This window comes from Durio zibethinus, chromosome 14, assembly GCF_047325235.1.
Source record: "Durio zibethinus cultivar Kanyao isolate XHJ-2024 chromosome 14, ASM4732523v1, whole genome shotgun sequence".
Taxonomy (NCBI): Eukaryota; Viridiplantae; Streptophyta; class Magnoliopsida; order Malvales; family Malvaceae; genus Durio; species Durio zibethinus.
In genome coordinates, this window is record NC_143175.1 from 21432596 (window position 1) to 21450449 (window position 17854).

The following is a 17854-nucleotide window of genomic DNA, read 5'->3' on the forward strand; positions in this document are numbered from 1 at the left end:
GGCATATATTTTAATATAATCTTTTCAGTTTATTTATAATAATAAATTTTAATTAATAATTTCACAAATTTAAAATATTTTAATTAATAAATAAAATTAATTCATGCATTACATAGATCACAAATTAATTTAGATATAATTGATATATCTATAAATAAAAATTTTATATATATATAAATTCAGATTAGGTCGGATAAGCTCAAATTTTATATTTTTTATCTAAAATTTTGTTCAAAATTTGCATGAGTATTTTTATTTTTTATTTAAAATTTCTCGAAACTTGATCATATCTTTAATTTTAGACAAATATTCCCATTTTTTATCAGGTCTACTCTATACGTAAGAAAGCCAAAACCAAAACCAAAGCTAGTTATTTCGTTCTCTTAGCCCATTGAAAACGCGTTTCCGTTGGATTGGGTTAGGTGGGGCATATCTATCTCTAGCCTCATGCCTTCCAGGTACGGACCTACTCGCTTCTTTTTTCCTTTTTTTTTTCATTTTTTTTCTCTTGTAAAACATTTTTATTTGAAAAAAATATATAAAAATATGACATGTCAAAAATTTTAAAATAAAGAAATAAGTCTGGTGCCTAAAAACATAACAATATTTACTTTTAATATTTTTTTTATAATATGATTAGGAGTAATTTAGATTTAATTTGGACTTAATCTCTTTTGAATACAAATTTAAAAATGCATTCTTCCAAATCAAGTTAATATATTTAAGATTTCTTTTTTCAGGAAATATTATTAATAAAAATCGAATCCTAATTAGCAATAAAAGAAAATCCTTTCTTTCCTAACCGAAGCTAACTTTCGACGGTCCTTTTTAGTAATTTAATCCCTTACCATCCTACCAACGACATTCTAGTGGATTAAACTTGTCCAATGGCACCAAATGCCACCTTAGCGTGCTTTATGGAGTCCAACTATGGCCTGGCTCAAGGTGGGCAGATTACCAAAAAAAAAAAAAAAAAAAAAAGCCCTTAGGCTTTCATATTTAGTATTTATTTATTGTTTGAGATTCATTTGAATAATTTATGAAATTAATTTTGATAAAATTAAAAATAATAATTAAGATAATATTAATTATTATAATGATAAAATTAAAATTAATGGTACGATATTTATTTAGATATAAAAATAATGATAATGATGAAATAAATTACAACGAAAAAATAATTATTAATAATATTAAACAAAAATTATATATAATAAAATTTTAAATTACTTATTTATAAAATTTTTTTATTAACTAATTTGTTAATAAATAATAAATTTTATTTAAATTATTTATTAATGTATTATAATAAAATTTTTATTATATTAAATTAATAAAATTATTTTACAATTTTATAAATAAAAAATATTGACCGTTCAATAACTGACAAAAATAACCGGTTAAACGATTGAACTTTATTGGACGGCAATAGAACACGATTTAAATGCAAAATATGATATTGATACATCTTTTGAGGACAACTGTAACGTAAATGATGGTGCGTTGAAATTCAAGCTCACCCTTTGTAAGAGTTATCCGAACGCAAATTTGGAATTGTGAAGCTGCTGCCTCACTTTCAGGCAATTTTCACACCACTCTCATGTCTCTCGTTGAAACTAATGGGAAAGCAAAAGCTATGGTTGGTGAAGGAACAGTGGTGATAAAAACCAGCCCACGATTAGAAAAAAAAAATGTAGAAAATATAAACACATAAATATTTTATTTTTTACAAATGAATAAATTATGACTGTAGAATTAAAAAATCAAGTGAAGAAAGCTCAGCCGCCCAACCAAAGCTTCCGTTGTGTCTACATGTCTTATATTTCTTCCCACACATACTATCACCTCACAAATTCTCGTAGGGGCGTGCCACCACGCGCCACCACATAGGAACATGTTAGAGGTCAATGTTTGGTGAACTCGCCGAAGTGTTTGACTAACTATGCGAGTCCTTGAAGTAATTAATTTATTAATAAATGATAAAAATTAATCACCAAAAAAACTCCAAAATTAATAAAATTAAATCAATGTAATTTTTTTAAAAAATATTTTAAATTTAATATTGACAAGTATTTATTTTAATATAAATTTTATAAATAATAGTACATTTTTATATTAAATATCCACATTATATTTTTTATTTTGTTCAGAATTAATTTTAAATATACTAACAAAACATTTAACGTGATATTCCATTTTCATTAAATGTGATCTAAAAATCATAAAAATAAAATTACAATCACAAATTTCAATCAAATCATAAGTACAGTGGCAAATTTTAATATCCACTTTATAATATAGTGGCAAATTTGTCCTTTAACTCAATTATTAAGTTTTATTTATTTAATCAATACATTAAGAAGTATATATATATATATATTCATGAACTTGGTTAGTATATGACTTAATAAATAAGTGCTTGGATCTCCTTTAAAGTGCCTGTATCTCCTTACCAAGAAAATTAAGTTAAAATCTCAAAATTTTTTTAATAAAAAAGAAGTGTATATTACTTTTCATTTAAATTTGTTAAGCATACTTGTTTTGTTTACCCACCTTTAACAATTTCTTATAAAAGGTTAAATATAAATTTGACCGTTATACCATACAACTTCTGTTAATTTTATACAATTAAATTAATAAATATTTTTGGAATGAAAAAATGTGTAATCATTTTAATGTTAAACCATATCTTTATTTATTTATTTTTACCGTAAAAGAAGGGTTTGATATATTTTAAAACTAGGTTTTTCTTGAACGTACAATAATTATAATTGACAATATTACTAAATCTCTCCCTTTCTTGTTTTCTTCCATCAAGACTACAAACATTTTCCACTTTCTATTTAATTAAGGAATGTAACTACTCAACCCAGAGATCGGGTCTCCTCCCACACTATTTTCTAAATTCCAACAACGTTATTTTTTTTAACATAATTGGGGCTATTTTCAAATTTTTTTTTGTTTAGATTTCTTTGAATAATCATAAAAATGTATTATTTTATATTAATTTAATACATTAAAAATTTTATATTTTACAAAAATTAAATTCAAATTAATAAAAATTCTCCTCTTAGTAAAACCAGTATTATTTCATATTTTTTCCCATTTAAATTTTATTTGGTATGAAATATGAAAAGAAGTAAGAATGAAAAAAATTATTAATTTAATGATTAAAATTCATAACAATTTTTTTATTTTATAACTAAATTATTAAATTAATAAATTTTCTATCTTCAACCATTTTTATCTTTCAAACCAAACAAATCTTTAGAGCAATTGTCTAATTTATTTTTCTCTTTCTAGTGGAAAGTGTTCCACACGCTCCCATCTAAAGCAAGTGGGGTTAAAATAGAGAAAATAAGAAAGGGCTTGGCACAAAGTCATAAAAGTTACTTGCTCAGCTTGAAAAACTCCAAAAGCATGAGATCACAAAGGATGAAGAAATCAAAATCAACGATGGAAGAAAATTTCGATAGAGGAATTTGCACGTTAGATATTTATATTTTATATATTAAATTAAGAACAAAGAATGTGGAAAGTATCGGCACACCTAAAGTAACTAAACTAACATTATTCTTTTCTCCATTGGAGAATTTGTTTACAATAAGGTTACCCCATTTAGACTCCTCAACTTCTTTCCCAATCTTATCCATTCATTCTTACTAAATCAACTCTTTATTTTTTAATTTTTTATTTATATTACATATAATCTTGATTTATTCAAAGAAATAATTCTCTCTTATTCCATAAACCGCGTCATTGTACTTTAATATTTGAATTTAAAATTTTTAAATTTTTACCGATAAAAAATTTATTAATTTAAAAAATGTAATTCGCAACAACTAATTTGAAATTATTTGCTTAATCTTATATAACATGAGACGATGGAAGAATGGTTGTTCATTTACGGGTCAAACTGAAATTAATCCGATTCCCATACATCTCAAAACCTTGTAATTAAATCTTCCCATTAATTATTCAAACCATCAGTTGGTCCAAAACACATGGGTCCACAATCAAATATACGTACGCTATTCATTTCATTAAACATTATTATAAATTAAATCATATGATGACATTATTATTATTTTATATAATATGATGACATTAAATTAATGGGTTAATATAATGAATAATATTTCAATTATAGTAAAATATTTAATAAACTATTTGAATTTAAAATTTTTTTAATATAATACTTGAATTATGAATTTATTAATTAATATAGTATTTATTCTTAATTAATATGATTACACGTATTAGACAAACAATACTAATTGACAAATTTATAATTCAAGTATCATATCAAAAATTTTTAAAATTTAGGTATTAAATTAAATATTTTATTATAATTTAGGAGTTATTGAATACATTAACCCTAAATTAATCCATGATTTAATTATTTATTTTCCACTAGTACTATAAAAGAAGGGGTAGGCTTAATACGTACGATTCAACTATTTGTTCAGGAGAGGAAGGAAAGGAAGGAAGAAAAAGCCCTTGCATTTCTCATGAACTGTGGAGTCGTCTTGGGTTTCTATTGTTGGGGTTGGGAGTTCTTAACTGCCCTTCTTCTCTTCTCCCCTTATCCTTGAATCTCTTCTTCTTCTTCTTCTTCTTCTTCTTCTTCTCTTTTTTTTTTTTTTTTAAATTTTACATAATATACATCTCACTTTCTAAACTTGGAAATTCATTAATGGAGTCTATGGCAAGTGATCATAATAAGGGTTTGTTAGAATATGTTAGGAAATCAACACCACCACCATTTTTGTTGAAGACTTATATGCTGGTAGAGGATCCGGCAACCGACGACGTTATATCATGGAACGCCGAAGGAACAGGGTTCGTGGTGTGGCAACCGGCGGAGTTTGCTCGTGATCTCCTTCCAACACTTTTCAAGCACAGCAACTTCTCTAGCTTTGTCCGGCAGCTTAACACTTATGTAAGTAGATGTCAATAATATCATGGCAACCATTTTTTTGTACTTCCATAATAAAATTCTATAACATCAATTTCTATCGTTTTGGTTTAGTTGACTTGGTTAGAAAAATAGATTTTTCTTTTTCTGAATAATATATATATATATATATATTTTAATGCATGTCTCACCAAACTTACTCAAATATATGTATTTTCAATGTTTGACCTTATATAGATAATTAGAACGAGTCAAGAATTTTGAACCCAAGATTTATTTGGTTCATTTAATTATTTTTAAGAAATTTAAATTTTAGTATTTATAATTTTTTATCTTAAAATTACTATCTCTTTTATTAAAAAAAAAATTAAGTCAACAATTTTATATGATTTGTTGGTTTTTTTCTTTAAAAGAAGAATGAAAGCTAAGGGAAAACAGAAGTGTAAGGTTATTGGCCTAATATGATAAAACATTTCTACATATATTTATCAGATTTTTATTATTTTTTATGGCTAAATTGTGGAATTTGTTTTATTATTATAAGATCAAAACTTGTTATGTTGATATAATTTTACTAGTCAAGATCAACTTAGGTCAATGCTTTGTAATTCTAATTAAATGATATTTAAATAGTTTTTCCAAGTAATTTTCTGGTCAAAGAGAGAACAGTACACACACACACACAAAAAGAAAAATAGACAATAAATGTATTAATTTGAACCAAAATTTCAGTTTATTTATTATTTGATTTTTGTTTTTTTAATAAAAAAATAAAAATATCAACCAAAAACGGAACTATATCATGGATCTCGCTTGACTAACGATCTTTGGACGCTTGATTATGAGCCCAAATCTCAATTTTGGCACTAAACCCTAACTAAATATACTTGCTAGAATTTTAGTCAGTTGAATAATTTATATAATATATAGGGTTTTAGGAAAGTTGCGACTAGCCGATGGGAATTTTGCAACGATATGTTTCGGAAAGGCGAAAGAGAGCTACTTTGCAATATTCGAAGAAGAAAAGCATGGGCCAACAAGCAACAAACTGGCGCAGCAATTCAAGTCTCACCAACACAGGAGTCCGACGAAGATCAGAGATCTTCGTCAACTTTTTCGTCTTCAGGATACAACATCCTAGTCGACGAAAACAAGCGTCTCAGGCAGGAAAATGGGGTCTTAAGCTCGGAGGTGACAAGCATGAAAAGAAAATGCAGGGACCTTCTTGACTTAGTGGCTAAGTATGAACAGTTCGAGAAAGAAGAAGATGATGACGATCATGATGATGATGAGAGTCCGAAGCTGTTCGGAGTGAGGTTGGAAGTTGGAGAGAGGGAGAGGAAAAGAAGGATAGCAGAGATTATTAGTGAAAGCACAAGCATTTTACTGTCTCAATCATGCAAATAATATATAATTTCATGTTGTAGAAATTAGAATAATGATTAAGCTACTTTAAATGAAAAAAAAAAATTTGTAGCAAAAATTAACATATAGATTAATTAGGTGTTTAATTGCGATCATGTAGTGATAAATTTGCATGTGTACATTATATGTTTATGTGCCCTTTTGGTTGGTGTTTGAATCATGCACAAGCCTGCTTACTACACTTATTTTAATGGTTGAAACAAGGCCCCTATGTTGTTGGAAAACGTTTTCTTCATTTTTTTTCCCTCTTTGATTCCTTTATCTCTCATTTTCGCCTTTGATAATACTAAAAATTATTGTAATTACAATTTGTATATTCTAAAACTCTCTTTAAACAAAAAATTTAGCTTTAAAATAAATTATTAATGTATCTAAAATGAACTTAATAAATAAATTATTTATTAAGAGATAACTGTTTAGATCGGATTCAATTTGATTTTTTCGAATAATATATAATATTATAAGATTTTAAAATTCAATCCGAATTTAAATTGATTTTTTCTTTAAATTAATTCGATTCGAATCAAATTTTATCGGTTCGGTTTAGTTTGGTTTATCGATATTTAAATTTAAACTTTAAATTTTTTGTCTATTAGTTTAATAAGATTTTAAATATATTTAAATAAATTTATTTATAAAATAATTATTTTTATTTTATAAAAATTTAAAAAATATATAAAAACTAATAAAAATATATAATTCGATTCCTTTTTTTTTCATTTTAATTTGAAATTCAATCTTAACTTAATATATATATATATATATATTTAATATTCAAATTTAATTCAAATCAAATCAAACACTACAATTTTAAATCAATTTTTGATTTTTTTCAAATTTTTTCCTACCCTACAATGAAACAAAGCCTAATAATTTCCAAAAGCTTACACAAATTTCCACCGACCATATATGACCTCGGAAAAGCATGCTAAATTCTATAAAATACATACTCTAATAGAAATTTTTATGTTCTTTTGTTGAACCCCGTTTTCTATTACTTCAACTGATTTATTTGTAAGAAATTGTCCTCTGCATCTGACAAAACCTAAGACCTAATAATTAACATAATTTTTCCTTGTCCCTAAGAGAGTGCAAATGCATAAAAAAAAAATCTAATAAGTATAGAAATAAATTTTCATAGAATTAAATTTAGGAGTAGTTGGCTGGTATGTGTTAAAAAGATTGACACACATGTCTTAATTCCATTTAGTCCTTCAATTTTGTCAACTAGGACAATTGCTAGAAGTTGATTTTCTTGGGTGCATGAAAGTGGCACCTGATTTTCTCTAAATTTGCAAATCAAATTATTAATGTGGTCCACTATTCATCCATAGAAAAATAAAATTGTTAAAATATGATTGACATATGAACTAGTATCTTTTATTTTCTAGAAGTTGATTGAAATGCCTCCTCTTTGACATTTTGCTGGTGCTAAATAAAAATGAAGGTAAGACTGATCTATATGATTTGGAAATAATTGATGTCCTAATTCGAAATGATAAGAACAACAATATATAAAGGTATAGAAATTTGAATTCAAAAAAAGAATTAATTAATTTATGTAATTACTCTTAAGATATGATATTTAAAAAATTTAAGTTCGAATCTTATGAATTTTTTATAAATATATATATATATATATATATGACTAGCAAAAATTATTGTTGAATGGTTTGGAAAATCAGCTCAAAGGGTACAAAACAAAGTTAACAAAGAAAAAAAAACAATTTCAGGTATTTAATTTCAAGATTAATCTTATGCATTAAAAAATGAGTTAAATGCAAATTTTAAGAAAAATGCACTGATTGTTATAATAATTTTTTACTTTGTACCTATAAATGAAATCAGTCCATTGCTTTCTTTGTTTCATTTTGTAGAATTAGAAATTTCAAAGTGGTTGGGCAGTCTCAGTTGAAGAAGTTGGTTTTTTGCTTTCAAAATTTGGGGGTCATGCTGTGATTGCGGATCAATTTGCCCTTTTTGTCTTTGAAACTTTAGTATTTGTGTTATTGTAACAATTTTGCCTTTCTTTTCCTTTCGTCAATTGCTAAAACTTTAAGGCCTTGTCTCTCTTTTTATAACTTAATTTTCAACGTTCTAAACTATTTTTTACCCTTTTTCTTTTACATACCTTCGCACGCGCGTGTATATATATAGTTTGAAAGTTTGATTCGAAAAATTCATCTAGATTTAGTTTGAATCTAAATCTAATTTAATCTTATTTGATTAAGAAAGAGTCAATAATCCCAATTTATTTAACTTGAATTAAAAATTATCTAAATCTGAAATAGTTTACACGTAAAAGATCAAAATATTAATTCAAAAAGGTTTTAAATTATTTGAATTTGATTTTTTGAAATTAAATAATTGGAGTGTCAAATCTTAAAAATCAAAACTTGAAATAATTTCAATTAAAAAATCTTAAGCTTTTTTCAATCGATACGTAAAAATTTGAATTCAATTTGTGAAATATTATTTATTTTAATCTAAAAGTTTTACGATTTTGTTCAACAAAAAATATTTCATAAGTTTAGGTTTAAGCTTTAATTTATATATTATAACAAATTCTTAAAATTTTTTAATGTAAAATTGAGATATCATACGATAACAATTTAATTCAAATTCGGCCGAATCATTTCAATTATCACTGTTATTATATATACATGGCATCCCCCCTTCCCCCCCCCCCCCCCCATTCTCTCTTGTTCTTTGGTACATAAGAATTTTGAACTACTGCCCATCTCCAAAGTGGAACTTAAATCTGCAGGATGGAGCAGGAATAGTTGGTTATTTTAATAATTTTATTATCAAATTTCAATGTTGTGGAAACAAGAAGGAAGATTACTTCAATTATTATAAATGTTTCCTAATGATTAGAAAAATATATCAATAAAACAGTGAATATCTAGACTTTGAAAGAAAGGGAAAGAATATGAGAAGAGACAGAGAAAGAAAGTTCGTGTTAAGATTAATCTTTCTTGAACTTTACTGTAAATTAGGGATTAAGTTAAAATGAAAGTTTGAATTTTGACGGAAGGAGTTTTACTTGGACAAGTTCAAAGTGTTATAGAAATTGTTTGGATTTAGATACACGGCAATGCCTTAGCCTGGACATCACCAAAGGACACCTTGGAAACATCCCCTGAAGAAAGAAGCTCATCACAAAGACTTCCGAAACTTCATTTTGACCACAAAACCTGGAATGGAAATAGATACTATTTTTTTTCTCTTGAACGACCGGAACAGAAGTAACTAAGATGGGTCCAATTTTCAGTCACTGACATGAAGAAAGAAGTAACGAGAGACGATGAAAAATCATATCTTATTAGCCTGATTTCTCTACTTTTAATCGAAATTGCAAATTTAAATTCTAACTTTTGAAATGTACCGTAAGAACATTTGAGCCATAATTTATGCATCTTATTTCATCTTTTAGCTTGGCTTTTCAACTCATCATTTTTTTTTTTATGTTTTTTGCCACGAAAAATGACAACCTTAATCCCATTCAAACAAGATAAGAACAAATTTTATTGTAACATCTTTAATCTCAAATAAAATATATGAATAAAGAATAATATATATGTAAAAATTTAAATTTAAAATTTATGAAATATTTTTTATGAGACAAAATCATAAGATCTTTGAATCAAAACAGACAATAACTCTTAGGTTATGTAAAAATCTTCACAAATAATCTTTTTTAATTACCCATTTTTCCCTTCCTTTCATATTTTCTGTCAACCAAATAAAACCTAATTATTCTCATTGCTACTAGGAAGGGCACAGGCGTAGATAATTATTCGTCAAACTTCCCAACGCTGCCTGTCCTTCCAACAACTTGTCACAAAAAAAAAAGCATATGAATGAAAATCCCTATAAATTTGAGAGGCAAAATTTATATTCCAATGTGCACTGGTTTCTGCTATAATTATACATTGCCTGTTTTTGATATTTACATTTGCCCTGAAAGTGTAATACAAAGAACAGGGGAAGAAGATTATGCAAATGTGAACCCTGTTCAAAAAAGGGTCATAAATGTTTGTGATCTATCATGAATTAGACGCAAAATGATTGAATATAGTCTCAAGTGTTGATTGGCTGATGCTGTACTCAGCTATGCCCAGTTGATTTCTGATATGAAATTTTCAAAAATCAGTACCCTTGGAAAATCCCCCAACAAATGATAAAAGGAAAAGGAAAATGCAATTAGAGAAATGCTTACCTGTTTCTCTCCAGGTGACCAAAAACATCTGCTAGCGAATGACCCTCCCTATATGGCAACTGCATCAAAATTCTGAATCAGTTACCGTTACTCAAGCTAAGATAAGAAAAACAATGTTGTTTCAACCACATCTAAAAACCATAGAGCAGCAATAATGTAGAAAACATTGATTATATCAATGAAGAACAGATCTATGACAATGAACAAATTCTTATGCTTCGGCTAGGTACAAAAACTTGAGGGCGTGAAATTGGATTCTGGTTTATTATACAAATATTAGAATAAATTTGTATAATTGATGAAAATTAGTTAAGGTTTATGTATTTATCGATTCCAAATGGCATTAGACAATGAATATTGAACTAATTCTGTCATTTGGATATTTCAATCAAGTAGTGATAAAGATCTAACAAATTAATGAATTTGATGATCAGAAAAATAATGTTTTCACAAGCTTAATCATATAATTTATATTGAATTTGAAATAAAAATCTCTGCTTTCAAATTCAAGTTCCCAAACACAACCTAAAATCCTTCTTCCTCTTTTAAGAGAAATTATAATATCACAGGCTTCAATGATCTATCACTTTTTTTCTGGCTTACTATTGTTTGAAAAAACTTATGTATCACCATACACAGTGGGGTCAATGTAGCCATCCTAATGTTTTTTTAGCCAGGGGAAAGAAAACTTATGATACTGAAGTAACACATTCACCCAATTAAATTTCAGCATGATGAAAGGCCAACAAAATTTTGCAGTGCAATGATTCTAATGGGATGTACTTATCTCAAGTAAAGGAAAAGTACAAGAAAGACAATGCCTATCATTTTCCTAGAAAGCAAATCAGTAACCAATAATGGATCCTCTAAGATGACAAAATTGAATAGATTTAAAGCATAGCAACAGAGAAATGTCACATGACAAACAAAGAACAGTAGTAAGATTGCAAATGAACCCATTCCCTAGGCTAAGAGCCATAGAGAAGCATTCAGCCTCTTTATGGGTATATTATGGTCTTTGGCTATATGATATACGAACTTATTTTCTCATCAACTGCTGTATGCTTCATTTTATTTAAGAAATGGAGGTAACATAAAATTAAACATGACTACTATTGTTTATTTAACTACAGAGCTGAAAGATCTCATGTTTAATATGACATGTCTCTCTTCTACAGCATAAAATATAGCACAAATTGATATTTGATTAGACAACAAAATTACTCCTAAGTCGATCAACAGTTGAAATCTCATTGAAAAGCTAAGGGATTTTTCTTTCTTAAAAGTTAAGGATGGCATACATAGCTGAAAGTTAGTATGAATTTTACCTGATATTTAACACTCAATCCATTGCACCCTTGGAAAGTTGCACCAGGAAATGAAGATACTATAAATGAATCAATGGCTGAAAACTTCTCTTTAGTTAACCACCACTCAGAAAATATTGGCAATGGTATGCCACCTACAGAAACTCATATAGTAAGTCAAAAATGCTATAAGAAAGAAAAAATAAACAAAGGAGAAACGTGAACATGATTAAAAATTTCATTGCCCCTATGAATTACAAATGTCTTTCTTATTCTGAGCATCCATGCAAAGCAAGTTCAAAATTATAAGAAACAGCATCTTCAATTTTTTTTTTCACATCTTCCATGAATGTCAAAGATTGCACTAGTAGTGAGAGGATATTAAAATAAGGAACATTAGTAGATCACTTATACCATCTCGAACCAACTGCTCTGACAATTGTTCACCAAAAAGGCCATCAGGAATCGGTCTTGAAGAAATAAGTATTTTTATTCTTTCTTCATTTCTGAGCCAACGTCCAACAACAATTATCATCTCCTTTGACAAGCTAATTTCTGCTACTGATGCTTTTTCAGATGTAATGGAGTCAATGCCCCCAATAGAGACTTCAAGATCATCTAGTAGGCTTCCTGGATGGGAAGGAATGTCAAAGACTCTTTCTTGAATAATGTGGCACAGATTTTCCAAATTGGCAGGGCTCACTTCAGTGGGTTTGACCTGATTGCAGGTGAAAAGATTGTTTGAATGTTTTAAGTCAGATTATTAAACATTATTAAATCAAAGAATGAGATCATAGTTAACCACCTACCTCCAGCTCAAGATGATTTCCAAACCTTGTTTTCAAGTGCTGGGGACTTCCTATGCACCTTAGCCTGCCTCCAACCTAAACGGAAGACATTGTACTTTAGGTGAATACCATCAAGGTTTTTTAAGTTTTTAGGATACATGGAAGATTGGTACCATTATCCCAATTCGGGTACATAGAGCTTGAGCTTCATTCATGCTATGGGTAGTAAGGATCACAGCTGTCTTTCCTTGTCTGGTTGATAGGCGGGATATTACTTCCCACATGAATCTTTTTGCAATGGGATCCATACCTAGAATAGTCAGTAATTACTAACTGCTAAGAAACAAGGAAAGCTCTAAATAAATCATCCTACACTTCACATAACATTTCCTTCTAAGACAACAATTAGCTAGAATTTAATCACGACACTCTTAAACAATGCACAACAGACCATAAATTGTAATCAAAGGCCATATCCCCGTGTTGATCATGACCAAACATGGCTTTTACACGAGGGTGGGACATTTTTTATAGTGACTGGTTGCTCTGAAATTCAAATATGCAGAATGTAAACAAATCAATTTAATGCATTGAGAATTTGAGATTAAAAATTTCTAGGAGCTTTAGAATAAAAACATGCATAAATTTTGGGAAGGAACAACCCACGACCATTTGAGAAAAAGCAAACCAACATGCTTACAACATAGCAAGGGAACCAAGCCAACATCAAAGCTTGATCACAAGAACTATAAGCTATTTCTTAACATTCTAATGTCTAAAGATAGAAATTATTTGCTATCATTAAAGAAAAAAATGGCATATAACATAGAGATATGCATACAAAACATTTGTCAAGTCCTTGCCAGAACTCATAAGTTTTTGCAACCTGTGCGTACCTGTGGAAGGCTCATCAAGAATGACAATTGGAGGATCTCCGATCATTGCAATTGCAACAGACAATTTACGCTTGTTCCCTCCGCTAAGAGTGTATGATGGTTTGCTAGCATACTTCAGTAAGTCAAACTCCACCAGCTTTTCCATAACAACCTGCCAAAACCATTTCATGCATCAGGGTGCATTATGTGGTCATTATTGCATTAAATTAATACACTGATGCTAATCTGTTAATTCATGTCACCACATATTGGTTAAGTTAGGGTTATTACAGACTTATAATCAGATAAAGCCTCACAAATTATTGTCCATGTTTAATGTGCCAAACTACATAATTTTTTTTTATTGATTTATTTTTTTGGATAATTCATGATACATAAGAACTTGAGCTGTCAATCAGGATGGAGTACTGCAACTACAAACAAAATCAACTGACCAAATATTCTGCTCGAAATAAAGGGAAAAAGGGCAGTACAGGTTGACAACTCATTGGCTAATAGTCAATCCTCGCAAATCAATTCAAACTATAACCCTTCTAGCACACAGAGAAGGGAATAAAATGATTAGAATATCTATGATAGATACACATACATCATTTATTCTGTAATCTGAAACACCTTTTATCCTTGCATAAAGTTCAAGGTGCTCTTGCACAGTGAGGTATTCCAATAGAGCATCAAACTGAGGGCAGTATCCAATCTGCAGGTGATTCATGAAATAAAAGAAAATAGTTAAATACTTTCTGATGGACCATCGGACTTCTAGATCAATCATAGGAGTAAAATAAGCAAAAGCATCTAATGTACATGATGACGGGCAGCCTTTGGATTTGAAGATATATCTTTGCCAAAAATAAAAGCAGTTCCTTCAGTTGGAGATTCTTCTCCTGTATGGAGGAAAAGAAAAAGAAGTGGTTCAGATGGACTAAAATCTTACAATTGTACAATATATAAAACAGAGTTAAGTTCTCATGAAGATTCATGAACTGGATATCATATAACGCAGCATAATTTAAGAGAAAGAAAAATTATAATTAAATTATTAACAATTATGGAGACTTAAGTCATTCTTCATGAATTCAATTATTCTGCAATATTTAATACAAAACAATCTGGCATAAACTATGCTTATTTTGGAGTGTTCTGCAGATAAACTATTAATGTCTGAGCTGGACAATTGCAGAATACCAGTTAGCATTGACAGAGTGGTAGTTTTCCCAGCTCCATTTGTTCCCAGAAAGCCAAAACATTCTCCAGCCTGAACGGAGAAAGTTAATGAATCTACAGCTACTTTTGCATGGTGATGCTTTCCTCCAGGATACACCTGAGATTGGTTGATAAATGTTACAATTAAGCAATAATAGGAGTACCAATAACATAACTAAAATCAAGGACACTAGAGTTCATGGAGATACCTTACGAAGATTATGCAAGAGAATAATGGTATTTTCGGTGGAACCTGAAAGTACCCTATGTCTTTCTGTTCTTACATCTACGTCCTCATCAAGGTGAACAGCAGCTTCAGAGGAAGATTTTAGAAAAGGTTCTAAAACAGAAGCATCACCCTGAAAATTTTTTCTCCTCCACCTCTTCATTAGTCTTATTGGAGTCAAGTTACAAGTAGGCAAGAGTTCAAGCCCAAGAGTCAGAAGAAAATAAAAAATGGCCTGCCACAGTAAGAAAACTGAATCAGATCCAAATCACCCACTTTTTAATTATAACTACCGAGGAAAACAGTCAACTAATGCATAATTGGTCCATTGATATGCTTATTGAGGACCATGTCCAGAGGCAAACTTCATTATAAAGATGGGATGCAGCCATAAGAAGAAAATATCTCCAAACTCTGTTATGTAACTTAAGCAAATCAGTTAATTTTCCTGCCTAAAGTCAAAATTAAGGCTATGGCATCCTGCAATTTCTACTCTCCTTTTGAAATCAGAACCCTTGTCAGCAAAGGAACTTATAGCCTCCACAAAACTGAAATAACTAGTTATATTTGGCATGAAAAGAAGCTAAAGGATAAATGCTCTTCTTTTATACATATGATATTAAAGCATTGATATAAGTTTCAATTTTAAAAGAGGAATAGATAAGCAAAAATACCAACTTAAATACAATTAGCTGCAATTTTTGAGGTTGTAATTGTTTAATCAATAATATCATGCACTCTCTTTTCCTCATACATTAAAATTTTCAAAGATCTGAGGTTACCACTCAGGACTGATCAGCAATCCATGCCTGGTTGACAGTCTCACTTAGCTAAGACTAAAGAGACAAGTCTGTTTTGTTTGAAACTTCATCTTAAGGGAAAATCAAAATAAAGCAAATGGCTAATTCTAGAACTTCTACAAACAACTCATAGAAATAAGAAAACGATTTTTCTAATCAGAACAAAATGGGATTCAAAAAGGGAACTATGATTCTCAACGTGCACAACTCAAAAACTGTATTTAGCAAGGACTTCCACGTCTCATGTGGTAAAAATGGTGATAAGCATAATTGACACCAGGGTATCTGCACATCATACAACTTGAGCTAAGACTAAGGCAGACTTATCCAAAAATAAGATGGGCCTATCCTTGGTCCAAATCCACACATAAATAAGGTGAGCTGGAATAAAGAGATTGCGTTCACACTAGCTGGAAAAGAAGATCATGAATATGAATGGGATTGTGGTCAGGTTCAGGAGTAAATGGGCAGATTATATTCACATGCAAATCTCATGATTTTAGCAATGCAATTTGAAAGTTTTCATGGTTGGAGGGATGTTCCTAGCCTATATATTTTCTATTATTCTTTGATAAAAGGCAGAATAGAGTTTTCTTTATCCTTAAGCAATCTTTTAGATTGTTCATCAAGTTATGTATCTTTTAGGTGAATTTCCTAGAGTGGTGAACTTCCATTGTTCTGTATCCTTGATTAGAATTCTTAGGGTGATGTTTCTGTATCCCTTAGTTTCTAGTCTTAGTGGTGAACTTTTATCCCTTTTAATCCAATAATCATATTATGCCATTATTCAAATTCTTGTGAGTTGTTTTCTTTGTAAGTTTTTCTGTTTGCAGTTAATCTCCACATCTCAAACATCAATTCCCGGCATCAATAATAGCAGAAAATAATCAAGCAGAAGGAATGAGAAAGATAATAACCTCAATTCCAAGATAACAAATGGAAGCACCAGTCACATTCCAATCAAAAACCCCATCACTAGATTTATCTTTCATCCCTTGCCGAAGAAGAGCCAGTGAAGCAAGCCCATCAGCAAAACAGAACCCAGGGGATAATCTGAAGAAATTCTGGAGAAATACATAACAACTTAGTCAAGTTCACTGATACTAGCAAGCAAACTTGCAGCATATGGAACAATGGTAAAGGAGGGACTGTGTAGGATTTAGGTTATAGTTCAGTATGGCCAATTTCAGAATATTTCAAACATTTGAAAGATGCGGGCAGTGTTAATTCTCAGTAATGTCAGCAAATAACATTTTGAAAGCTAATTTATTTGTGAGATAAATAAGTCTGAGTCATCCAGGAATATCTATAGCGTCAAATTCAATTTATTTCTGAAATTATTCTTTAAAAATGTATCCAGGATTTCTTTTCTCAATTTCAAGCATTAGGTAATGCACATGGAATGCACATGGGATGTTCTTAAGGGAAAGGATGGGGTATCCAAAAATTAAGTATGAGAAGATACTCTAATGAGCCTTCAAATCGATCTTTCATCTTACCCATTATTCATTCAATTCTATCTACTTTCTCCAATGACCCTGATTATCCTAATCAATATTTTGACCAACATTTGGAATTGTTTACTTTATAGAGGCAGGATTGATGTGGTAATATATCATAACATAAACCTTTTTAAGTAGTTCTAAAAATTGCCTCTAAACTAACACTTGAAACTAATGAGTTTTAAACATTAAAAAATTCTGAATTATTGTTTGACATAAGAGATGATGAATATCCAAAAACAAAATAAGAAACAAAAATAAGAAAATCAATGATCTTGAAAAGTCAGTGAGGCTGTGTGAATTTCCACAATTGAAAAGGTTTTAATTTTAGTTTCATAAAATTTATTATTAAAAAAGTTGCACTACAACTAAACTTTAAAGTCAAGATTCAGCTCACTAGCTGGATCTATGGTTATAACAATCATGCTAGCTTTGATGATAGAAAATTAATGATACAGGGGAAAAGAAATGGTTTAAAGAAGGTTACTTTTGATTGCTCTGAAATAGAGACCATCATAGAAACTGACAATCTAACTACTGAATAGTAAATACTGAGCTCAAGGAAAC

At 29.4% G+C, this 17854-nt stretch overlaps 2 protein-coding genes across 11 annotated transcripts in view; one reads left to right on the plus strand and one right to left on the minus strand.

Moving 5' to 3' along the window:
* Positions 1-4461: 4461 nt before the first annotated feature.
* On the plus strand, positions 4462-6529 carry LOC111294440 (heat stress transcription factor B-3-like). Its single transcript, XM_022887740.2, has 2 exons — positions 4462-4942; positions 5849-6529. Exons 1-2 carry the CDS (start codon positions 4697-4699, stop codon positions 6323-6325), a joined length of 723 nt encoding a protein of 240 aa, XP_022743475.2. The 5' UTR covers positions 4462-4696; the 3' UTR covers positions 6326-6529.
* A 3674-nt stretch (positions 6530-10203) lies between these two features.
* The window catches only part of LOC111295735 (ABC transporter A family member 1-like), a 35316-nt gene continuing 27665 nt past the window's right edge, over positions 10204-17854 (minus strand). For all 10 annotated transcript variants that reach the window (XM_022889403.2, XM_022889407.2, XM_089743790.1 and 7 more), the window contains 12 exons: positions 16703-16849; positions 14969-15220; positions 14742-14877; positions 14361-14440; positions 14146-14253; positions 13557-13707; positions 12834-12970; positions 12682-12756; positions 12287-12590; positions 11894-12027; positions 10566-10624; positions 10204-10474 (listed from right to left, as the gene is read on the minus strand). In XM_022889403.2, the coding sequence (XP_022745138.1) occupies positions 10393-10474; positions 10566-10624; positions 11894-12027; positions 12287-12590; positions 12682-12756; positions 12834-12970; positions 13557-13707; positions 14146-14253; positions 14361-14440; positions 14742-14877; positions 14969-15220; positions 16703-16849 (1665 nt within the window). In that variant the 3' untranslated portion in view covers positions 10204-10392. The remainder of the gene's footprint in view (positions 10475-10565; positions 10625-11893; positions 12028-12286; positions 12591-12681; positions 12757-12833; positions 12971-13556; positions 13708-14145; positions 14254-14360; positions 14441-14741; positions 14878-14968; positions 15221-16702; positions 16850-17854) is intronic.

Coding starts and splice junctions, on each gene's coding strand:
- LOC111294440 (XM_022887740.2), top strand. CDS start 4,697: ATGGAGTCTATGGCAAGTGATCATAATAAGGGTTTGTTAGAATATGTT. Junction 4,943..5,848: donor TCCGGCAGCTTAACACTTAT/GTAAGTAGATGT, acceptor TATAATATATAG/GGTTTTAGGAAAGTTGCGAC.